The 25572-nt window shown below is 45.6% G+C and overlaps 1 protein-coding gene across 1 annotated transcript; it reads right to left on the bottom strand.

Moving 5' to 3' along the window:
* Positions 1-24931, bottom strand: PRR29 (proline rich 29). Its single transcript, XM_029573660.1, has 6 exons — positions 24658-24931; positions 19671-19761; positions 14666-14781; positions 12210-12409; positions 7178-7248; positions 1-4689 (listed from the first exon to the last, which is right to left on the bottom strand). The coding sequence occupies exons 1-6, from the start codon at positions 24733-24735 to the stop codon at positions 4658-4660; spliced, it is 588 nt and encodes a 195-aa protein (XP_029429520.1). The 5' UTR covers positions 24736-24931; the 3' UTR covers positions 1-4657.
* Positions 24932-25572: the final 641 nt, after the last annotated feature.

The raw sequence follows: 25572 nt of genomic DNA, 5'->3' as shown, positions 1-25572 counted from the left end.
CGCCTCCCCAACCCAAAGGCAGCAGGAACCTTTTGCTCATGGGCTTGGCACCATTTCTCAGAGGAAAGTACATGTGCACGTCCCCTTTCTAAATCGTTCCAGGTACGAAAGGAGCCGCGTACTCTTGCACCTGTTTTTTTGCGTGATTAGGTTCTTAGTGGCAAACAACATGCACAGATTTGAAAATGTATTGAATTAAAACTTTATTTTATTTATTTATTTAAAATGCCATCTAATGCGCATTACTTTCCTCTCGAGCCACACATGCCCTCCTCATTATCTGGCTGGGGACCTGCTTTGAGAAATCTCTCCTCCAGGTTTGCTGATGAGCCAGGGTGGGGGGAGACACGGCTGCTGCTGCTGCCACCAGCTAGTGAGCGTCTTGTGGGGCCAGGGCAAAGTGAAAGGGCCTCACCAGTGGGAACCACCGTATCCCCCTGCCTCTGGTGTTAGCCTTTTTCTTCTGCAGAATTGTTTGGAGTTTGACCCTAATGTCACTGCCTGCAGCGTGACTAGAAATGAATGGTAGCGATTTTATGATTCATTTTTTTACCAAGCCTGATGGCATCCCTTTCAATTTTCAGCATTTGCAGATGGGGGAAAAAAAAAAAAATCCTCCAGAATCTCAGACTCCCTCCAGTGATTCCCAAACCGGTCCTGGAGGCCCCTTCCAGCAGATCTGAGTTCCCAGGATATCCACAACGAATTTGCATGTAAGACATTTGCATACACCTGGGCCAAGACTCAGACTTATTTGCATGTGTTAGTTTCCCTGAAAATCATACCTGACTCAGGGGCAGGGGAAGGGATCACGAGGATGGGACTTAAAACCCCCCTGCTTTCGTGAGAGAAGACGGATTTCTCTCAGTTCCGCGAGGCGGCCCCTGGTTTTCAGGGCTACCGAACGATGCAAATTAACTCAGTTCTTTGCCTGAATAAAAATAACACTATATCTCATGGATATTCATCACAGACAGTCTGAGGGGGTTCTCGAAGACAGGATTTGGGAACCACTGCTGCTGTTCAGGTGCTCAGATAGCAATGCAGATTTTATTTATCCTCTGCAATGCATTTCTTCACCCTGTAGCTCTTTTTATGATGTTCTCAATCCGAGTTTTTCTCACATGAAAGACCAAGAGACTCTTGTTGTTCTGTATATGATCAGCATAATCGATGTGATATGCACGTAACAATTACGTCTCTGTTTCCAGTTCCAGCGATAGCGTGTAATAAAAATGCAGTCTGTGGGAAAGAGCTTCATTTGAGACTCATAGCCAGAGTTTAGTCATGTGTGTTGTAAACAAAATTCTCTTTTTACACTAAGTTAAGCCCAAATGCAAAACCATGGCTGTGATGAAACTCTGCCTCATAAAACACATTATTCTGCACCGCTGACGGATGTCACCAGTCGTACCAAGCTTAATAGATGGCTGCTGCAAATTAGTTTTACAAAAGGCGATTATTGTAAGTTAACCTTCTCATCACTTACTATAGGCAGCTGCAGTTTTGGTAAGAGCTTCTAAGTAAAAAAAACCAAACAAACCCAAAACAGCTCTTCATTTTAGTGTTTCACATTGTGAGGCTGTGAAAATAGGAACCTCATTTCTGAGGTTAACTTCACACACACTCAGTGTCAGCAATGGCCACCACAGGGCCATATATGAAGCCGCCGCGCTGCAGTAACTTCCCAATACCATATATGGAGCCAGCCTCCAACTGTGACATCATTACAGTGTCATATATGAAGCTGCCTTCCTGCAGTGACATCACCACAGGGCCATATATGAAGCCGCCGCGCTGCAGTAACTTCCCAATACCATATATGGAGCCAGCCTCCAACTGTGACATCATTACAGTGTCATATATGAAGCTGCCTTTTCTGCAGTGTGATCTCATGTCAGTGCCATATGTGGCAGGTCTATACCCAGCCTGCTTTCTGCAGCGATATTACTGCACTCCTAAGGTGACATCACCACAGCGCCATATATGAAGCTGCCATCCTGCAGTGACACTGCTGCATATACGGAGCCGCTGTCCTGTGCTGACACCACTGCAGCTCCGCATATCGAGCCGTCATTCTGCAGTGATGTGGGAAGCCCGGTTTTCACTTTACAGTGCTAGAATCAGTCACAAGCTCCGTGTAAAAAAAAACCATAAGAAAGGATGTACCCATTTTTTTAGACAGATGCTGTTTCCAAAATTACAGACTCCTATGGTCATTATTGCAGGCTTCTGGCTTCAAGCTTGATGAATATATTTATTTATGATATAAAAGTCTCATAATATGGATCTCTGAGGCCGCCGTGTGAAATAAATTATGTAGATATATATTTCCGGTAGCTGGTAGCCTCCTCGTGCTCTTCTAGATTTCCAGCTCAGTGGGAACAAGGCTACTTACTGGGGCTACAACACCTCGAGCCTTTCTTTATAGCAATGGGGCGGGGGGGTTTCCCCATTTGTAATCTTCTTCTTCCTCCTTCACTTTAGCCCAGTGACAGTCTTCTGGCTGAGAAGCATGGACGCCAGATCCCTCTGCAGCCCAGTATCGTTGTGTTTATAGTCACTCAGGGTCGCTGTGGAGCCACGACTTGGATTTCCTCCTCCCCTTGCCACCGCAGCATCCCCCAGCCAGCCCATGCAGCAGGAGCTGGGTCTAGGAATCGCTTGTAGATCTCCCACACAGCATGGCTGAGCCACTGGGAAAACATCTGGTTCTTAATTGATCATCAGTGCAGACGGATGGATTTGATTAATCATAAACGGACTGATACCGAGGAACCTGAAATAGGCCCAGGAAGCCATGACCAGAGTTGCATTTTTGGCAGAAGCCCGCGGCTTGGTTAAACTGAATCTATGAGCTCTCCAACCCCTAATGAGCATTTGCTTTTCTCAAGACACCTGGAGATTTTATGCGGTGCTTTTGCTTTTCCGCTCCACTTGAGCTCTGTTTGAAAAATGTCCCCTACAGCTGCACGCAGAAGATTATCTGAAATGTGCATTTCATCTGATTGTAACATGCACAGAAGTCAAGAAAAGTCATTGACAAATTACAGAGTGTGCGGGATTGGCAACAGAACTCTGCAGGAGGCAGAGAGGTGTATCCTTACGAGTTGCAAATACTAAAATTGTGTGTGGATGCACGTGCGTGCATGTGTGTATAGATATAAATTTGCGCACGCGTGCACACACACACACACACACATTGATGTTGATAATTGGATATCGTCGGACTCACTCCATCTAGACTGGTCCTTTACCTTCGAGTGGACTGCATTCTTCTGCCATTACCAGCAAACTTGGACTGGAGGGCATTTCAGCCACTACCAGCAAACTTGGACTGGAGGGCATTTCAACATACTTAACAAGATAAGTGTCTTTATTGATAACTTCATCAGTTGAAGTATCCTTCAAATAACGCATAGCTTCCATTGGGAGCACTTGTTACAAACTTCTCAGTGACCAATGATTAAAAAGGCCTGACGCTTCTCATAGCCTTGTGAGCCTCGTAGCTCTTTGGGCACGTTATATGAGGTCACTTGGAGAAAAACATATTGTGGACCCATACACACACAGCAGGATTTGATTCTTGGATTATTAGAGGTTTCCTGGCTGATTTGGACTTTGTTATTTATAAGATAATTGTCTAATAGCATTAAAGGTTATAGGGATATATGGAAAGTAATTCTCAGATAAATTTAGTAGGATGGGGAGAAGGGACACATCTTTTCAGCCCCAAAACTATTTGTATTAAAAGAAAAGTATGGAGGACATATAGTAATAGCCAAACCACATCTCAAATTTGTCATCTTCAGTCATAATATTTAATTGCCTCCTGGCAGCTCCCCTGCAGCCCTGGGTATCCCTCATGTTAGAAATCAGGCAGCAGATTACCGTTCCCTGCTCCCTCACATACAGCAGACACAGACTGCCCTTGGGTATTATGTCACAACTGACATCACAAACACTCACAATATGAACCAATCAGATATCACTCTAAGTGATGTCATTTGTGATTCTGTTCCAAACTAGGCTGCTCCCACAGGTTTGGGGGGGGGGGGGGAGGGAGGAGCTGAGTAAAGGATATCAGTCCTGACAATATAAGCAATAGAATTTTGAGCCAATGCAGGTTCGTCAAGAAGACTCAGGGCACAGATTTCCTTGAAATGCATTTAGAGGAGAGTCCTCGTTTTATAGAAACCTTCACTATGCACATAAGCAGAGGACAAATGCCGCATCTGGTCTCCGCCAGCAGTCATCCCCATTAATGTCACGAGTGAAACGGAGGCAGGAGAACAATGGGGGAATCGAGCTCTGCATGCTCCACCCAAGCCAAGGCTGGATTTAAGGTTTTGGCACCCATTGGCAGAGTGCCACGGCAGCGCCCCTTTGAAGCTGTGCCAGCACATGACCCTACAGCACGCAGAGGCGGGCTTCTCTCTGGCCTGGATATTTTTAGCACCTTCGAAATCTGGCACCCTAGGCAGTTGCCTATGCCTAAATTCTGGCCTGAACTGGTCAAGCCTTGCATCTGTGATACATCACTGGGACAGTCACTGCAAAGTACTTGCAAGGCCTCTTCCAGATATCCTCCAAACATGTATACAGGTAACACGACATTGCAGTGGACAAAACATTTAATTATCTGAGAGAGCTGGAGTCATATACTTCCGTCGGCCACATCATAGTATGCTGAAAAGAGAGAGAAAGTGGTTTAGCTTAATTATTTATAAAGCATCATCAGTGTACCCACCCAGCCCTGAACAGTCAGAGATCAATGATTATTAGTATTTATAATAGTAACATCATAGATGATGGTAGAAAAGAGCAATCAGGTCCATTCAGTCTGCCCTGTTATTCCTGTCCACACTGGTAAGGATATATCCCAGCTGCCAGTGTGACCACTGGCAGCTGGGATATATCCAGTACAGTTTTTGACATCTTCCTTATCTGTACTATCATCTCAGGCAGATGAGCATACAAATCTCCCACTTACTCCTCACTCAGCACTTCTACCTTCCCATGTCTAAGCTCAAGGCTTTGTAATTATTTATTTATTTTATTTATTTAGAATTTTTATATACCGACATTCTTGATACAAATATCAAATCATATTGGTTTCCATTATAACAAAACAGTCGCGGCTAAGGCGTTACATTAAACAAGGCGTCTGAACAATAGAATGTAAATATTAAATAGTAATAAATTTTATTTATTTATTTAGCATTTTTCTATACCGACTTTCCAATAACAAAATTATTGATCAATTCGGTTTACATTTTAAACAATAACAACAATGACAAGTAAATGTCTTACAATGAACAGGTCGAATTAACTTGGATTAAGATATATGGGGGTAATAACATAATTAACATGAGCGGTGCCTAATATAGGCTAGAGGCTGGGTTTTAATGATAGACTGCCAAAGATAATAGTCTGCCAAAGATAATAGACTGCCAAAGATCATGTGATTTCTAGAGAAGATCTATATAGTTCTCTAGCGTGTTACCACTGAGGGGATATTGGCAGGGATATTTCGCAGGTTGATGTTATGGGAAAGCTTGGTTGAATAACCAAGTCTTGAGTCTTTTTTTAAATGTAGTGGAGCATTGCAGTGATCTGAGCTCTGATGGGAGAGAGTTCCAGAGTTTAGGCCCAGCTGTGGAGAAAGCTCTTTTACTTAATGCTGACTTCATCGGTGGAATTTGAAGGTTGTTTTTGTAGGCTTGTCTCACTGGTCTGGAAGATGTGGGGAGTTGGAGAGGGAATGTGAGCTCAAGTGGTGCCAGGTTGTGTATTGCCTTGTGGGTTAGTGAGAGCACTTTGAATAGTATTCTGAATTTGACGGGAAGCCAGTGTAGGCTTTTTAAGATGGGTGAGATGTGGTCTCTTTTGTTGGACTTGGTTAAGATCCTCGCTGCAGCGTTCTGCAGCATCTGTAGCGGTTTTATGGCGTTGGCAGGGAGACCCAGTAGATGGCGTTGGCAGGGAGACCCAGTAGATGGCGTTGGCAGGGAGACCCAGTAGATGCTGCAGCGTTCTGCAGCATCTGTAGCGGTTTTATGGCGTTGGCAGGGAGACCCAGTAGAAGTGAGTTGCAGTAATCTATTTTCGTGAGAATGATTGCTTGTAGCACTAATCGGAAGTCTTTGAAATGTAGGAGTGGTCTCAGTCCACTCCTGTTTGATGTTAAATGTAACATCAAACAGCGTTAATAGGCGTAACAAAATAATAAATGGAACAGCGAACAATGTTAATAATCTAAACAGCTACCAATATCAACCTGGCTGTTGCTTGAATGTCTGGCTTCCTGGGTCCCCTGCGCAGCTTGCCAGACAGACCAGGCTACGCGAGTGCCTGCATTTCTGCTTGGACTTCTAGTTACTGTACTTGTAGCCTGCCAAACCTGGCTGCTAATTAATTGTATCATTGCAGCCTGTAAGACAGACTTGGCTGAGCACAGGCTAGTGGAGGAGAAGTGAGTGCAGCCTTCCCAAGGCAGCAAGGCAGAAGCGTTGAGGAGAAAAGGCCCTGATCCATTTTGCATGCAGGTCTCCCATAGAGGGTTTCTGATCAGGGCACCTCCTCACTTCCTAATCCTGCAGGAGCCGTTCTAGGGTCCAGAGGTCTAAGAAGAGCATATATAGTGTCGGCAGGGGAGGAAGGACTGGCAGCTGATTGTATGCAAGGTGCGCGCACACGGCTCCATGCATGCAGCTCTTCTCGATAGTGCTACAGGTAGTGCTCTGTGTTATGAAGTAGGGGAAGGCAGCTGATGGTAACCACCAAAGGTGACTGAAATGAGATGGGGACCTTGACTCAGGAGGTAAAGTGAGAATAACGTGGCAGGTAAGGGGGCCTCCTCATTCCCCTACTCCTCACCTTATCTCCCTCTGTCTGTCTCTGTCACTGTGTCTGTCCTAGTGTCTCTGTCTTCATGTTTCATCTCACGTGCTGCAATGAAGTGGCTCCCTTATTAACACTGAAATTAATTTGTTGCAAATTGCTATACCATAGTTTCATCTAGTGGTTATAGATATACAGTACAGGTGAGGTTCCTGTGACAGTGAGCCCTTACTAGATGAGCAAAGTCCCCCAAAGCAAGTCATGGGACATCTAACGCAGTGACCGCAGCAATTATCTTGTACCCACAACAAAATCAGCATTGGGTAATCAGTACCTGAGGCCGGTGGGATGTCAGCCCCCACTGTCCCTGTGGCGCTGGGAGGGGGAGGAGGTGGCACGGCTCTTCTGTGGAAGCAAAAGGCATCATTTAACGCTGACAGAAATGCTCTTTGTGCCCTGTGACATATTCGTTAATGATCTGGAAGCAGTAGCAATGGGCAGGGTGTTCAAAGCTGCGGGTGCCACAAAAATATTCAAATTAGTTAAAACACAAGCAGACTGAGGAAGTGCAGAAGGAGTGTGTGAGACTGAGAGACAGGGCATCTAAATCGCAGATGAAATATAATGTGGGCAAGCGCAAAGTGATGCACATGGGGAAAAATAATCCCGACTACAGGTACGCGATGCCAGGTTCCAGCAAAAGGATTTTGGATGCACTGTGAACAATACACTGTAACCCTTCGCTCAGTGTACGGCAGCAGCCAAAGAATCAAACATTCAGAAAAGAAGAGAAAACGAAACTCAGTTCTGCCTTTGAATCGATCCACGATGCAACTACATTTTAGAGTATTTTGTGAAGTTCTTTTTGCTGCATCTCTAAAAAGAAGAATAGAATAGAACTAGACAAAATTCAGAGAAGAGGACAACAGAAAAGATTAAGAGGATGGAATGGCTCCTTATGAAAAAGGCTAAACAGATTAGGGCTCTTTAACTTGGAGACAAGAGGTGACTGAGGTTTATACAACTGATACGATAGAGGTTTATAAAATTAGGAGGCTGAATATTAAGCTTTGGGATTTCCCACGCGTGTTCAGCCATTTCGTATGAGGTGGAGTTATCTTTTGGGGAAAATCCATCCATGGGAAAATTCATGCATGGGTTTTTGCTGAATTCAGAGTTAACGAGCTGCTTTGAAGCAGCTCATTCATTTTGAGTTGGAGTAAACTTTTGCTCCTAGCAAACTATGCACAACGTTTAACCACCTGCAAAGTCGAAAACCGGTGAAAAACAAATGGGGTTTCATGTGCAAAAACACAGAACCCGCCTCTCCCAAATTTTGGGTGTTTTGTGCGTAAAGCCCCATCTGTGAAACAGTGTTTGCTGTGGAACAAGGTTAATAGGGAATGGTTATTTACTGTATCTTATTTAAGAAAGCCTATTTGGTACAGAGGTTTGTTCATTTATTTTATGCTGTAATATGTGTGCGGCTGTCATTTTACTTTGATCATGTACATTTTATTTGCAATGAAATTTGTACATTTTATTTGTAATGAAATTTGCTATGAAATTTATGATGTTTGCTGTATATAAATTTTAATGAACCATAAACCAAACAAGAGGACAGTCCATGAATGTGGCAGATTTAAATCAAAATTTAAAAAGTATTTGTTCAGTCAATGCACAATCAAGCTATGGAATTTGTTGCTAGAGAAGGTGGTGAAGGCTAGTAGTTTAGCAGAGTTTAAAAAAAGGTTTGGACAAGTTTGTAGAGGACAGGTCTATTCCCAGCCAGATAGACTGAGGGGTCTCCATGTTTTACTTCACAGAGCAAGCAACATGAAATGGACTCTCCTGTACGGATCTGCTGGGTGACTCCATGTTTTACTTCATGGAGCAAGCAACATGCAATGGACTCTCCTGTACAGATCTGCTGGGTGTCTCCATGTTTTACTTCACTGAGCAAGCAACATGCAATGGACTCTCCTGTACGGATCTGCTGGGTACTGTCATGTGATCTGGACTGGCTACTGCTGAGACAGGATCCTAGGCTCGACAGATCATTGGTCTGACCCAGCATGGCACTCCTTGAGAATAATTCTCTAGCTGTGTGCATTTGGTGCATACCTTTGGCCTGGGACACGCGCAGATTAGCTCACACAAAGTTACACGTGCTCTTTGGAGGGTGTTACTTGTGCATAACTTACCTACGTGCTTTTTAAAAGTTCCAGCTTCACTCCTGCTCAGAAGGTCTTCCACCAGCTTGTGTAAAAGTATACACAAAATCGGGTTATACACACAGAGCCCCAGGCTATTTTAGAACAACCTTTTACGCATATAAAACCAGTATGTAAATGGCTTTCAAAATCAGGCCACCTTATGTTCAACCGGGAAGGGGGGGGGGGGGCGGTGAGGGGTTGCTTGGTTACAGTTTTGACTCTGGAATATTTAAAAAATGTTGTTGCATCCAGAGTCAAGAAGCATTTTCAGGCTCTCAAAAGTACAAATGACAAGACTTCAGTTTTCTAAGTGTGGCCCCTGCTTCACCACTAGAGGTGTATTAGAACAGCATTGGGATGTTTCTGTCTCAACAGGGAGAAGCCTCCAGCAGTGGAAGACTCACTAGGTGTTCAGAGGGTGGATGTATTTGTTAACACTAAGCATTTTCTGCTACAAGGAAGTTCATAGGGAGTTCATGGGGGTTATGTACTTTACTAGGGTAACAAGGTGGTTCTTTTCCCAAAGGGGATGAGACAAATAACAGAGTATAAAATATACCCCCCGCATGAGACTCAGGGTGGAAGTTTGGAGTTGTGAAGTTGGCTGCAAGTTCCAGCTGTTGAAGAACTGGTATATGTTGAGTTGAGAAGCAATGAAGTATAAGGAGCTGGGAGAAAGGGAGGAACAACCAGAAAGTGTGTTCCTGGCCTGCCTCGCCAGTCTTCTGAAGTCTCCTTAAAAGGGAAGAGACCCCTTTCTTGGGATGTTCCAGAAGTGAATCCTGGAGTATCCGTCATCCAGAAACAAGGGGAAGATTCTTGTGGATCAACTTTGAGTGTGAGTACTGGGAACAAGGACGAGAGAGACAACAGAGAGCTTGAGAAAGATTCTTATGAACTATAAGATCTAGAATTTGAAAGATAAGTTTGGAGGAATTTTGGCCTGTCTATTTCTGAATCTGGATTTTCTACTGTTTTGCTGTGAACTCCTTTTGCTTTGTATCTGCTGAACTGGTTATTTTTACAAGTAAACGTTTTTATATTTGGAGCACTAACCTTTGCATGGACATTGTTTTATTTTTTATTATAACGTCTGCCTAGTTTGGCCTTGCAGGAGTTCCTGCCTCTATTCCATGGGACCCAGAATCTCTTTTTTTCCATCCTGGTTGAATAAATCCAGTTCTCTCTGGGTCTGGGAAGGTGACCCCCAATTGAGAAGCGATACATAAGGCAACAAGAACACATTTTTAAATGTTCTATCCTCCAACTCTCTGATTTTTGGAGATTTATTTTGGTTCATATTTCATGGACTATAATAAGCTGCCATCATTCCTGCTTTGCAATCTGTAAGTATCCTCTTCCAGCCTGCTCTCCCTGCTGCCTCCCTCTGGTCACATGGCTGCGCTTCCTGGAACCACAGTTACTTTGCAAGTGGACATGTGACAATGCTGAGAGTGCCCTCTCTTAGCCACCATGGAAACAGCACTGACAGATAGATGCCACCAGTCCCTCAAGCTTTTCCCCCAGGCTCCAATGATTCTGTGGCTGCTGGAGAAACAGCATAATTAGCCTGTTGCTGCATAATTTACCATCTGTCAAACAATCAATAAACCTAAAGCTCCCCCACCACCTAATTCAATCATCTGAAGAAAGCTACAGAGTACCTGACTTCAGCTTCAGCTGGCCCTGTTTGCTGCTCTAGCCCCTCTCCTGGCAGGCAGCCTGCAGGGAAAAGGGGGAGAAGGGGGTGAGGCTGAGCCTGGAGCAGACAGATGGCAAAAGAGAAGAGGCACTCTGTTCTCTAATCCAGTTCCTCCTCCCTTGTTGTCCCCTCACCCCCTTCCATCCTGAAGGGGGGGAGGGGTGAAGTTGGAGTGCATGAAGAAAGCAGTCCGAATGTTTAATCCATCAAAGATATCTCCGCAGCGAAATTTAAGATCTGCTAATAAAGGGTTACTTTCGATCCCTTCTGTCACTACAGCTAGACTCACTTCAGTTAGAGAGAGAGAGCGATATCACTTGCGGGACCGAAATTATGAAATGCTCTACCAGTGGATTTAAGATTGCAAGTTGAACTTAAGCTGTTTAAAAAAGCGCTCAAAACCTGGCTATTTGAGCAGGCTTACAAAGCAGGCATTGGTTAATTCTTGCTACCAGTTAATTTTATTTACCACAGTTTTTTATAGACTACTTAATTTTATTTGTACATTTTTAATTGATTTATTAATTGTATTTAAGACCATAGATTTGTATTATGCTTTTTATGGTTTTATTTTAGTGTTTTATGATTACATTTTATCTTTTGTTTTGATATATTTTACTGGAACTTGTATATGTTTGAAATGTTTGTAAACTGCTGTGACGGCTAGTCTAAACAACGGTACATAAAAGCCCAACAAATAAATAAATAACTCGAACTAAATATGATATCATTTGTGGATGGCATGATGTCCCTTTAGAAGAACTGCTTCTTGCACCTGCATATGTGGCCAGCCAGACTCCAGCCACACAGACCTGGTTGTGCTTTGGAAGTCTGGAACTGCTGGTGTTTCACAGCTAGCAGAGAGGGCATTCATTTCATTTCATAGAAATTATGGTGATTGACAGGACTGCTAATAAGTTTCAAACTTGTACTAATTCAACTCCCCTTTTGGTGTCTGTTGCCATGTGCCCAACATATGTGCTCACGTATCTTTCTGTGCAATTACCAGCATGACAGACTACGGAGACTGAGGGCAGGTTCAGCATGCAGAAGCACATATACTCGGAAAAACAAAGATATAAAAAGCATGGTTGCATTGTATTTCAGTGCAAACCAAAAGTGATATTTCACAGTTAAAAGTCTGCAATTTGTACAAGTCTTTGCTTGATAAATAGTTGATTTTTGATCTTGGTAAATTTTGTATAGTTTAAATATTGCTTTAAAACCATATGCAAGGTTTCCAATTTAAAAAAAAACCCCTGATTATTTGCATAGTGAAATGTGTATCTTTATGCAAAATTGTACAGGTTTACCAAAGAATTTTGAAAATTCTGCCACAGGAAACCAGGAGCACTGCTCCTAAGTCTCTTATACATAGAGAGAAGATGCTTACTGATCCCACGGGTTATCTGGAGGATAGATTCATACTCTTATTATCTGATACTCACCTATCCCTGTGGTGCCTAGAGGAAGACATTGGTTCATCCAGGCCCAGGTGGCGTACAAAGGGTTCTTTAGGTGGCACCATCATCTGTGGCTGCTGTGGCCAAGAGGAAACTGCCGGGTAGCCGCTGGGGTAGGGGTCATAGTGATGGTGATAAATGAGAGCTGGCTCTTCCTCCTCTATGTGTAATGGGACGATGTTTGCCTGTGCGGTCAGGAAAACATTTGTGTTAATCCATGGCACAGCCCGGCACCCAGAAACCTGGTCCCCCACCGTTCTCAAGCTGGCCAAGACTGAGCAAGCCTTGCACAGAAATTCTTGGGAAATACATTCATACCAGTTATGAAACAAACAAACAAAAAAAAAAGTCTTATTTTTCAAAGCTGGAATTCTTTCTGTTACCTCCTTCTGCACGGCTTTTCCGTAACTGCTCGCCCAGCTCACGACCACTCTGCAGTTCTCATCAGGGAATAATCAGACCTCGCCTCTTAACTGCTTTTCCTCCAGCTCACATGAGGGAGACTGCGTTCCTGGCCTGTTACTCCTTCCTATCCAAGACTCATCAGGGACTCCTCCTACCCAGTCCCTGTTTCCTTCCCGTGCAGCTTGTTCCCAGGTTCCTGCATCTTCTTTCCATTTGACTGTTACCAAGGACCCTGCATGCACCTGTGCACATTTCTATAGGGAATCACCTGCGAATAGTGGGGGTCCAGGCCCTGCCCCCTTCCTGTCCAAGAGTTTCAGGACCTGCTGTACACAAGCTTTTCTCTCGCACTGAGGACAGGTCTCCAGGGGCCCGTGCCCAGGAGGGAAGGGGTAGGATTACCACTGTAGCCAGCAATCAATTATTAGGAATGCAGATGGGTGGGTGGTTGGAGGGCATGAGAATTGCTTGGTAATTTGCCTGCTGGCGCGAAGGTAGTGGACCTCGCGCATCACCTAGATAGGATCTGAGGGAGTGCTGGGAAGGATCCGTCTGCCGTGGAACACAGGAGGAAGGTGCAGGAGGGAGGTTCTGGAAGCCAAGTTTATGCTTTTAAATAGGAAATTGAAAACCAGAAGCTCCCCATTCCACTCAGAGACAGGCAGAGCTCCAGAATCTCAATGTGTGGATGACATGGATGCTTTAGGGAAGAGGGCTTTAAGCTTTGTTAGGAACTGGCGGCCATTTTGAGGGAAGCAGAGCCTATTCTAACAAGATAGGCTCCACCTTAACCAGGGTGGAAGCAGGCTGCTGGCACTAACTTAAAAAGATACAAAGCTTTTAAACCAGATCAGTAGAAAGCTGGCAGCCGCTCAGGATTGCATGGTTAGGCATGAGGCAACTTCAAAAGGATACTGGCAAACCAGGGAAGTTAGAATATCCTGATAGACAAGTTGTGGTAAAGGGCAAGGCTGAAGCAGCCTAGATGGATTTAAATAAAGAGCAGGCAAATATGAGTAGTCCCCTCTTCTGGTTTTATCTGTGAAGGCAACGATCACACTCAGTCCTGGGGCTAAGTCCCTGTACACAGTGTCAAAATGTAAACATACCTGGGGAGCGGATTCTACATTATGAGGGGGAGGATAAACCTCCAGGATCCAAGGCACAGAGAGGTAACCTTTTCTCTGGGTGTATTTGCTGGTAAATTTATGTAGGTATGGAATAAATACACGTAGGTATGGTAGATACTCAGCCACTATCCAGCTAAGATAGTTAGCCAATTAAACATATCTGGCTAACTTAACTGGGATATTCAGCAGTGCAGCTGCGCCACTGAATATATCCAGCCATCTAGAGGTTAGCCAGGAAAAGATCATTCGAGTCCTTGGGGACAATACATTGAAATCCACAGCTCAGTATGTGGCAGCGGTCAAAAAAGCAAATAAAATGTTAGGAATGATCCAAAAAGGAATGGAGAATAAGGCAAGAAATATCGTAATGCCTCTGTATGGATCCATGGTGCAAACACACAATGTGCAGTTCTGGTCACCCATCTCAAAAAAGACAGAGCAGAACTAGAAAAGGTGCAGAAGAGGGCAACTAAAATGATAAAGGGGATGGAACATCTCTCCTGTGATGAGCAGCTACGTAGGTTAGGGCTCTTCAGCTTGGAGAAGAGATGGCTGAGAGGGGCCATGACAGAGGTTTATAGAATCATGAGTGGGTGGAACAGGTAATTAGGGGGACAGTTATTTACCCTTTTAAATAGTGTTAGGACTAGGGGACACTTCATGAAACTAACAGCAGATTTAAAACAAACTGAAGAACGTACATTTTCACTCAGTGCACCATCGAGCTGTAGAATTTGTTGCCGGAGGATGTAGTCAAGGCGATTAGCCTAGCGGGGTTTAAAAGGGATTTGGACAAGGATGCCAGGCTTGATGGACTTTTGGTCTGACCCATCTTATGTTCTAAGCCCCTCCATGTGCTATGCCATTATCAGTTCTGCTGTGGTACCCGGCACAGGAGATACATACCTGGGAGGCAGGCAGCGCCGGGGCGTAGCCAAAAGAAGACAGCGTGGACATGGTCATGTTGTTCATAATCAGCTGATACATCTGTGCATTTTGGATCATCATCAAATCAATCAAATCTGTTAAACAGAGAATGTATATCTGTGTTACACAGCAAGGTGCAATGAATGCAGTGCTCCATACTTATATATATGTGTGTGTGGGTGTGCATTAAAGATTAGGGATGTGAATCGGGCTTTGGACGATTGAAAATATCGTTGATATTTTCAAAATCGTCAGAAATCGGGGGCTCCCCCAAAATGATAGGAAAACCCCACGATATTGTTCGTGGGGGTTCTCATATCGTTTTGGGGAGGGTGGGAAAAACGGCACACAAAAATAACCCCTAAACCCACCCGACCCTTTAAAACTAATCCTTTAGCTTCCCCCACCCTCCCAACCCCCCCAAAAACTTTTAACAGGTACCTGGTGGTCCAGTGGGGATCCCGGGAGCAATCTCCCGCTCCCAGGCCGTCGGCTGCCACTAATCAAAATGGCGCCGATGGCCCTTTGCCCTTACCATGTGACAGGGTATCCGTGCCATTGGCCGGCCCCTATCACATGGTAGGAGCACTGGATGGCCCGCGCCATTTTTAAAGATGTAAGCTCCAGGGAGCAGGGACTGTCTCTTCTACGCGTATCTGTAGTAGCGCGTTAGAAATAATAAACTGTAGTAGTAGCAGTACATAACTGTCCCTGGTTTCTCACCACTGTCCCCCGGTTGCCTTTCATCCCCCATTTCTGTCCCTTGTCCTCCCCATCCCCAGCCAGCTTCATCCAATCAGTGCTGCCAAGTTAAGACCGACTGCACTAGGACACCAGGAAATTTCCCTAGCGGGTCAGTGCTCTAGACAAAAGCACAGATGGTCCTTCCCTTCCCTTCCCTTCCCACTCCTCTTCCCTCTCTCCTTCATCTTTCCTTCCCGTACCTGTGATGGCTCCAGTCCTTCCACTTCTGCTCCTCTGTCTTCCTCATAAGAGGTTAAGAATTGCCACGCTGGGTCAGACCCAGGTCCATTGAGCCCAGCATCCTCTCTCTGACAACGGCCAGTCCAGATCTCAAGTACCTGGCAGATCCCATAAAGTAGATCTCTCCCCCCTTCTTACTCTGGTCCTCCTATCCGGGTTCTGGTCCTTCTCTTCCTGACCTCCATGACCCTAATCTCTCCTCCTCTCCTGCTCCTGCTCCTCTGGTCCTCCTAACCACCCAGTCCATTTCTACCCCCCCTCCCCCCCCCAGCCTGTGGCAGGAAAGAGGGCTTAGCTGAGTTTTAACTCCCTGCGAGTTCTATGGGGCACTGCATGGATCAAACCATGTAGTGCCCAAGAGAGTACCCAGTGCTTTCCTGGGCCCTGCTGCTGGAAGAGAATATTAATTGAGAAAAAAAAATAGTTCATTTTCTTCTTCCCTGTCAGCTAATCTCTGGGCAAGCAGGTATACCCAGTGGTCACGGAAGTCGGGGCTCTGAATGCTGCTCAACCTGACAATGTGTGTGTAATCTCCGAGGGTAGGATTTGGGTTTTTTTTTTTTGGGGGGGGGGGGGGAACGTGTGGGGGTTTTTCCTTTGGTTGTTGATGCTAACTCTGCAGGTAGCAGCATGCACAGAATCTACACCTGTGTGAGCAGGTTTCAGCAATGCTCTCCCCCTTTTACGTTCAGCAGAGTGGACTCCCTTTGTCCACTGCCCTCTGTGTTGTTGGCCAGTTCTTTGCCTAACTAACAGCTTCCTGAGCTTCTCCCATATTTGCTGGTTTGCTTACCAGCCTGCTATCTGGATCTATCTTAACTCTCGCCCCTACACATCTGACTTTGGCTTGATGGATTCTTTGACGCAGAATGCTGCGCCTGCTATTGTGTCTGATTGCTTTCTCTGTCTTTGTGTGGTTCTTAGCATGGTAGAATGGCCCCTGGCATTCTGTCCTCTCTGCGGGTGAATGCGCCCACTGAGCCACTAATGAGAGAGAGCGTGGCGGGAGGGAGCAGCGGCCCGCTGGGCTATGTGAAAGTAATGTGCCGAGGGAGCAGTCCTTCCAAAAGTAAGATGAGACATTTATCAGAAAAATCTCTCCCGTGCTTGACAGGGCCAGGAAACCAGCAAAACAGAAAAAGGTCTTTCCTACCGGCAGCCAAAACTCAAACTGTGTCTGCGAGCAGCAGAGAGTCCCCTCCCAGGCTCTGGAAAGACACTTTGCGCTGGTCCTGGTATTTGAACTTACACCACAGTACTCTTTGTGTTACCTCCAGTCTGGCTTTTTCCAGGTTTAAATCAGCACCACGGGACCAAAATGCAACAGGAGGGGGCCGTCAAAAAGGCAGTCAAGGTCTGTCTCCCCACCAGGGACTGGGCCTCATCACACATTTGAATTTATTTACTTGCCTTTCTAACAGGCCGATACAGTAAAGCGCGGCCGCGGTTACCCTGTTTCTAACCCGCTTTCTACCCACAATTTGGCCGTGTAAGTCTAACTCGCGATTCACTATCCGTTTTTACCAATCTTTACCGCTTCTTTAAATCGACGCGTATCCCTTTCCGCCCGCGGCATGTATATGATATGTAAACGATCGGATTAGCTATTCCCTCCCATACAGTAACGTGCGGCCCGATTATCGCCTTTTTAACCAACTGTTTTGCCGCGTCTTTAACCTGCTAATTTACTGCCTACCCTGACCCTGGCGTTAGAGGGATGTGACAGCAATAGGCAGGCTCCGGTCAAATAAGTGGGTGGGTTGGAGCAAGCGAGTAACAGGGTATGGCCTGGTTCTCCTACGCTCGGGCCTGGTTCTCCTACGCTCTGGCATCGGGGATTGCCAGTCCTCTCTCTCCCCCCCCTCCTGAAGCAAGGCGCAGGGCGAAAATCGACTCAACGTGTTATTAAAGCAAATAGAAATTGTAACAAAAGTAAACTTACTGCATGCTTCCAGTAGCCCCAGTCCTCTCTCCCCTCCTCCCGAGGCGCCCACCGCTGCTCCCCTGCCTCCCGGGGGCAGCCAGCGGCGAAAGCGGCTTCCAGCAGCCCCGCCGGCGAAGGTGCATGAACGCACGTCCAATTTGGGCACTCAAGCAGCGAAGGCGCATGAGCGTACGCCGTGACCTGAGCGCCCGGATGGACGTCCGAGGTTACGGCGTGCGCGCATGCGCCTTCGCTGCTTGAGCGAACCTTGGCTCTCAGCCCCACTGCGCTAACCACTAAGCTACTCCTCCAGCTCTGTTAATAGAATAATGTTGTGGGTGATGCCGTTGTAGTCTTTGGAGGAGAACGAGCCAATTAGAAGGTGAGGGGCAGGGTCTTCCTCTCAGTGAGGTGGGATTGATACACAATCTGGTGAAGACGGTGAGGAAGCCATGTCTGTAACCCTCAGCTCGGATTACCAGCTGGCTCCAACTGAAATGCATGCGATGGGGCAAAGCCAGCACTGAATCAGCTTGTTGGGAAAAAGCAACCCTTTGCCCAGACCAGAACTGATGCAGGAATGACGCACTGTATTGACAGAGTAACGATCGGGATGTTAGTTGGAGACCCCAGCAGACAGACAGAGGCAATGAGGACAGCGGCCTTTACGCTCAGCTGTGGGCCTGCGTATCCACCTTCAGGAGCTCGTTTACATCAGGGAAGCATTCAGCTAGGATGGAAAAGAATGATTTTGGGCTGAGCCGGCAGTGCAGTGGCAGAGCTGCCGTGCCGGTGACCTGCGTCTGATTTGCAGGCCAGGCTGGGGGAGATGGGGGTCTCAGTCCCCCTGACATGGCGACAGCTGGGAGCTTTGCAGCTCTGCTCACCCTGACATCAGTGGGGGGGAGGTGGCTGCACATCCCTGCTCCCTCCCAGGGAACTACTTTTTCTTAATTTATAATATTCTCTATCAGATAAGAAAATAGTTTCCAACCTTTGGTGTCTCTGGCTTTATTTTCTGATTCTATGCCTCTTTTTCTCATTCTTTTTCCTTAGCTCTCTTTCTTTCTTTGTGTTCTGTCTCTGGTCCCTTGCTTTTCTTTTTTTTTTTCGTAATTGAATTTTTATTGAACCATTACCGATATCATACAACTAGAATAACAATTGTACAATTCACAGAAAAAGAACGCAGGACTCATTGCCTCTTCCTTTTAGCTTTTTCTTCTTTATCTCTTTCTTTCAGCGGCAGATTCTTTACTACACTCGCTTCCTTCTCTCTCCCCTTCCTATTCATCCTACCTGCTTTGCTTTCACTCTTCTCCCTCCTGCACTCTCTCCTCCATTCCTGCCTTCTACTTTATCACCCTGGATTCCTCCCCCAAATCAGGATCCTCTCCTTCTTCATCTCCTGCCATGTCTGGGCCTCACTTTCACCCCCTTCTCTTTCTCCTCCCCACTCCCCATCTTCCCCTTACTCTCATTGTCCCCTAATTCAACTCTCTCTCCTTGTTACTGTCTTCTTCTTTCCTCATCTCTCTCTTCCCCCCACACCTACACCCTTGCCCTCTCTTCCCCAACTCTTGCTGTCTCCTCTGGCTGCCTTCTCTCACTCCCCCCACATTACAAACCCTTCTCTTGCTTGCCCCTTTCTTCCCATCCGGAGATCCCAGAAGCTCTCCTGGAGACCCTGAGGAAGGGCTCTAAACCTAGAGTCTCCAGGTCAGATTCAGAGGGTTCCCAGGTACGGTGACACCAAGTGGAAGCCTACATTTAGTTGCTAACTGTGATTATCTAAGGTGTTTATAGCAGGGGTGGTCAACTCCAGACCTCAAGAACCACAAAGAGGTCAGGTTTTTAGCATATCCACAATGAATATGCTTGAGATATATTTGCTTACAATGGAGGCAGTGCATGCAAATTTTTCTCATGCATATTCATTGTGAATATCCTGAAAACCAGAACTGTTTGTGGCTCTTGAGGACCGGAGTTGGCAACCTCTGGTCTGTAGGGATCATGAAACAGACCTCCATGTACCATCACTCTCTACATTCTGTTGCCAGATTCAAACAATCTCACCTTCTTTGGCATGCCCCGCCCTGATTGGATGAGCCAGTGGGGCTATCACTCCTGGAATCTGCTGGAATATTGTCGTTGGCTGTTGGGGTATCTAGAAAGCAATAGGGACATCACCCTCTCAGACAAAAGAAATGAACTTAAAGCAGTGCAATGGAGCTAGAATTCAGCCCATTCAGAAACAGATCAGAGATGTGGATGAGTTAGCCAGCCAGATGGCACTGTAAAGGAAACAGACAAGGAGGAAGTGAAAGAGAAATAAAAAAATAATGCTGCTTTAAGAAAGAAGTGTGTATGTGTGTGTGTGTGTGTGGGGGGGGGGGGGGGCAGAGAACAAAGGGTAGCTGGGAATTGTAGTCCTAGGGAGACATAACCTAAAGCCAGTCAGGGTTATAAAACTGACATTTGGAAGAAGTAATGCAAATTGATGGATCCAGGTGGAGAACCTTTTCAGAGAGAGCAAAGTCTCTTTGGGGGAAGCGGCCAGAGAGGAAAAGGCCCTACTAGCCAGGGCCTTGATAACCTGAATATTACTATATATAAGAAGACCGTGTAAGCTTGTTGCTAGGGGTTTTAGCAGCTGGATAGTGGACAGTAGAAAAGTTGTTTATTTATTTAAAAACTTGCATACCACAAACTTCCAACAAATTTTGAGTACAGTGCAGTTTACAAAACAAATCCATAAAGCATAGAAACAACAACATAAAACATATAAAATAAAATCAATAACAATAAACTTTTTTACAATGCTTCATTCCAAAAGCTTGCCTAAAAAGCAGTGCCTTTATACCCTTCCTAAAGCTTTTAATATCTGACTGTATGCAGCTATAATGGCAATGTGTTCCAACAAACAGGAGCTACATAAGGAAATGTTCGGACTTTTGTTTGTTGGAGTCTATACAATCTTTAATAGGGAACACATAATAAATGCTGTTCAATAGAGTTCAAGGTACATGATGACACATACCTATTTAATTTTCCTTGAAGAACACAAAAGGTTTCTTCATGAAACAATCTGAAAATAATCACAAGTAATCGGAATCTCAACCTATAGTTTACAGGCAACCAATGTAATGCAATCATCGCTGGTGTAATATGGTCAGACTTCTTTAAACCCAATACTAGATGTGCTGCAGAATGTTGTGTCAGCTGCAACATGTGTATGAATTTATCAGGCAAGCCTTTACAAAGTGTGCTACAATAGTCAAGATGGCCAACGACAAGAGACTGATGACAATCAGTCGGTAGTAAGTACTTCAAGGTCTAAGCATTTTTTACTTTAAAAATGCTATTTTTGCATGATACAGTATCTTAAATAAGGTTTCACACTAAGGGGGTCATTTTCCAAAGGTATCGCACACGAAAAGTCCCTTTTCACGTGCGATACCTAGATCGGGGCGGGTTCTGGGCGGCGTCCGCACCGGAAGGGGAGGAGTCGGGGCGGCACTGGGGCGGACGCCACGAAGTCATCGCTGACGGCGAAAAGGTAAGGAGCCTTATCGCCGTCAGTAATGCGGCCAACAGCACCACCTTTCACGGTGGTGCTATTGGTTTGCGAAAGCCGGCAGTAATAGCACTGTGGTGGTGTGATCGCTGCTGGATTTTGCAGGCCCGCCCCCACCCCTGTTACCACCGGATTTTCTAAGCTCTGCGAACTTAGAAAATCCAGGCCCAAGTTCTGAATCTATTAACATGTCCACCCCTTCGAACTTTATGTACAGGGATGTCTTCCTACCCAAAGAAGTCTAGTTTTCAGGGCATTTAGAACCAGCCCATTGAGACATAACCATTTCATGACACCACTTCACTGAGAATATATATAGCTGTTCTCATCCGCATATAGGAAGTCTAGCATTCCCAATGATTGCAGAAGTGAACATAAAGGGGCAAGATACAAATTTAAAAAAAAAACCAAAGATAGGGCACAACCTTATGGAAACCCCAATCGACAAATTGCGCCGGGTAGAGTTATGGCTTTTAACCTGAACAGTCTGCTTCCTATTGTCAAGCATTTCCTATTGTCAAGCAATGACCAGGCCCGGTGCGACCGGGGCGGCACACCTACATTTGCATGGGGTGGCGGCGGCAGCAGGAGAGGCTGCGGGGGTCGCCAGTGGAGCTCAACCCGCCGGCAACTAAAAATGGGGAAAGTTTGCAGAAGTGTTCCTTCTTCGCAAGTAATACACCAAAATCCGAATATTAACAAATGAATAAAGTCTATCACTGGGGGTCAGGAAGAGAAGGGAGGTGCTTTGCTTCTGTATTGCTTTGATATTTGTTGTAACTCAATACAAAAGATTTAAACATAGATAAGGTGTATCCAGTCAATTATAGTCCACCAAGTGTTATAGAATGGAATGAGAATTATTTTATTCAGAAAGGCTGCACAATTTCAGCTTAGAAGCGTTTTGCAGGGGGATCCAAGATGGCACTTTCCTGAGAGGCTCTGCTGCTGCTGCCGCAATTCCTTTTTCCTCTGTTTAACATACCTCATACTAAAAGAAAAACTAAAATCGGGGAGATTTCCCCAGCTTTGCAGTCTGCTCCGGGAGCTGGGTCCGTTGCAGTGATGGCCACTGGATATGTGGCTTCACTGCTGAAGGATGAGCGCCGAAAACTCCTTCCCCCCTTCCCTCCCATTTGATGATATCTTTGGCGCGTCAGGGAGCCCTTGGCTCTTGATTTCGAGGGACCGGGGAGTCAGAGGCTACTGCAGGTTTGTCTCCAATGGGGAAAGTTAGGCGAGTCAGCGCTGGAAGGAGCTGCACATCAAAGTCCCTTACTTCTGACCTTGATGTTTTTGATAGAGGGCGAAGATGCTTCAGGCCTTACCGCTCGAGATGCAGATCGGGTGAGCACTGTTTACAGAGTTTCTTTGAGCAAACCTGCAGTTATTCCACTAGAATCTGTTTGGACTGCTTTGGTTTCCCTCAAAAAATCTATTTTGTCTCTGGTAGATGTGACTTCTGATACAAACCAACATATTCAGACTTCTGAGGAGTAATCTAGTGGTTGGAGCAGTGGGCCACAAACCAGAAAGACCAGGGGTCAAGTCCCACTGTCACTCCTTGTGACCTTGGGTGAGTCACTTTATCCTCTGTTGCCTCAGGTACAAACTTAGATTGTGAGCCTTCTGGGTACAGAGAAATAACTGCAGTACCTGAATGTAATCCACTTTGAAGTGCTGAAAAGCAAAATATAAAAATCTAAATAAATAATCTGGACTGTGTCCGAATATAGACCCCAAAACGTCCAGTTTTGACTAGACAATTACTTCTTGTACAACTCTGCTCATGTGGTATCATGATATTTAAAAAAATGATATTGTTCTATTCATTGCCTAAAGCTGATGCCAGCCCGCTGTATCTGCAAGGCAAGATCCTGGTACCTCAGGGCAGCCACGCATATATATTGAATGGATCCCTGTGGAACTGCACAGGGGAGAGAGTGAGGGTGGGAGGATGCTGGCCCTAGTGAAGCAGTTTGGGAGCAATTCTGGAGAAAGGCATTGAGCCAGACTAGTGCAGGGCCTGCTTAGATCCTAGATCTTTTAAGCCGGTGATTAGGACGTCATAGTTGATGTTGTCGAGAGGTCAAGGAGCAAGGTTGTCTGCCCATGACCCAGGCAGTCATATTTTGTCAGGTAGACTCGTTAGTACAGTCTCCATGCAGAAATGTGGCTCAAGGCCTGGCTGACATGGATTCAGGGCCTTTCTCATCCGTAGGAACTCGGAAAAACTTTACTAGTACATTGTTTTGGATGATCTTACCTAGAATTGGTAGGTCTGAGTCCGGACAGAAACTGTGCAGCTTAGTTTGAATCTAGGTTGAGTTTCTTTAGGGTTGGTCTACCTGACTTCAGATTTAGGCCTAGGCAAAGTAGGTATTAGGCAACTGCCTCCGGCGCCAGAGCATTTCCAACAACACCGCCACCACACGAGCCTGCTGCCTTCATCTGCAAGGGCTTAACCTTGCAGACCCCCACCCCCTCCTATGGGTTTCCCTGGTAACAGGAAGCCTGCGAGGAGACAGGGGGCGGGGCTATGGCTAGCGGTGAAAGGAGAGGGAAAGATCTAGCCAGGGGTCCCCACAGCGTTCAACCACTTCTGAAGGGGTGAAAAAAAGACCTCTCCCCGCACCATCTGATGTTTTCAGGGGTCAAGGGGGGACCTCCCAACACCACATACTCTGATTTTCCGGGGAGGCTGGGGTGGGAGACTCCCCCCACACCTCTGATGATTTCTGGAGTGTGTGTGGGTGTGTGGAGGGTGCCTATGTTTTAATCCGCCCATCTATCCCTGACTCTCACTATTGCTTTTTTTCAGTCTGCTAGGTGACCTTCTGTTAAAGATGTGTTCACAGTGTTCTGGAGGTGCTTGAGTGGCCAGATTTGGCCTCCTTGACTCTCCATCCAGGAGGCCAGGGGTCCTGAAGTGCCTTATTTGTCCCGTTGTGTCCCTCTTGATGAGACTGGGCTATCTCTAATGTGTAAAAGTATAGAGCTGCGTACGTCTGGAAGCATTATAGAAATGAGAAGCAGTGGTAATGACAGAAAATACTGACTTCCTGTTTCTGGGTTCTGTTGCTTCCTCTCTTGATCAAATTCTCTGTTGTTCAGCTAATGTATTTAATTTTTTTAATATTTGCACACTTTTCAGATTAAATAACACTTTTCATTACAATCCCAATGTAAGTGTTTAAAAAGGCTCATTCTGTGAGCTCACTCTTCAGCTATCTGTGCTGTACTCCTGCTTTCCATGTATCATACCAGTGCTAAAAACATTTGCTAGCTTTACAGATCTTGCGGTCAGAATTTACAGCTAAATGGTAGCAGATGCTGTTTTTTTGTGCATTTTGTTTTCTGCTGATTATCCGGCTGTCATTCCCCCTACCTCACTCAGAAACATGCCTGATCTGCTTGGGCTGTTTGCATGTAGTGCAGCCGGAGCCCGGTAACCACCCAGGAAGGTCCTGGCTCAGGGTCACTCACCGGTTGCTGTATGATCTGGACTCTCGCTGGGTGCTGGCTCCAGAGCTGATCGGGGTAGCAGCTTCTCCCTGAAGTCATGCTGTTAGGAAGGAGAAAATCCTGCCTTTCACAGTGCAGGGACGGGAAGAAACGCTCTGCAGCTCTCGGCAAAAGCTGGAACACACCTCTTGCCAGTTCAGGAGCCGTTGCTAGGGCTACGCCTGAAACTCTGCAAACAGGCCTGGCCGGGACTTTCCGGGAGCACTGCAGGGCCAAGGACCTCCATCCCTCAGAGCCTAGAAGAGAGTACACTTTTTTAGCGTTTAACCAGCTCGGGGTGGCAGAGGATGTTCATTTCGGGAGCTGATTTGTGGCATTATCTGCACTGGAACCTATTGTGTTATCACTCTCATAAGCAAGCCTGAGTGGTCAAGTTTTAAAATCTCTCTTAAACTGTTTAAGGTCTTTTTGTGTACGTATTTTGTATGCTATGGAGTTCCATACTTTAGGTCCTGCGATGGAAATAGCCCTAACTCTTACTTCACTTAGATGTGCTGTCTGAAGAGATGGTACATATTTAATAGGCCTTTATTTGCGGATCTCAAATTGTGCTGTAGAGTATAGAGGTGCAATGATGCATTTACCAATCCAAATTTTTTGTATTCATTATTTTATGGCTTACCATAATACTCTGTAATGTACCCTGAACTTTACTAGCAACCAATGTAGAAATCTGAGAATAGGAGTAATATGATCAAATTTTTGTTACTGTCTGTGAGGATCCTTACTATCGCATTTTGATGTAATTGTAAAGATCTTGTTGTACTTGCTGGTAGTCCAATAAGAAGGGCATTACAGTAATCAAGGCCAGTAAATATTAATGTTTGTAAGACAGTGTAGAAGTCCTCCATATTCAGTAATGGTTTTAAGCATCGT

Source organism: Rhinatrema bivittatum, chromosome 12, assembly GCF_901001135.1.
Source record: "Rhinatrema bivittatum chromosome 12, aRhiBiv1.1, whole genome shotgun sequence".
Lineage (NCBI taxonomy): Eukaryota > Metazoa > Chordata > Amphibia > Gymnophiona > Rhinatrematidae > Rhinatrema > Rhinatrema bivittatum.
Note: the sequence above shows the minus strand (reverse complement) of the source record. Positions and strands in the feature narration are given on the sequence as shown.

Bases quoted from the DNA above. Each gene is read 5' to 3' on its own strand.
- PRR29 (XM_029573660.1), bottom strand. From the start codon at position 24,735: ATGACTTCAGGGAGAAGCTGCTACCCCGATCAGCTCTGGAGCCAGCAC. The intron at 19,762-24,657 runs GTGAGTGACCCT...ATTGCTTTCTAG, and splicing joins TCCAGATCATACAGCAACCG to ATACCCCAACAGCCAACGAC. The intron at 4,690-7,177 runs GTACTGATTACC...CTCTCTTTTCAG, and splicing joins TGACATCCCACCGGCCTCAG to CATACTATGATGTGGCCGAC.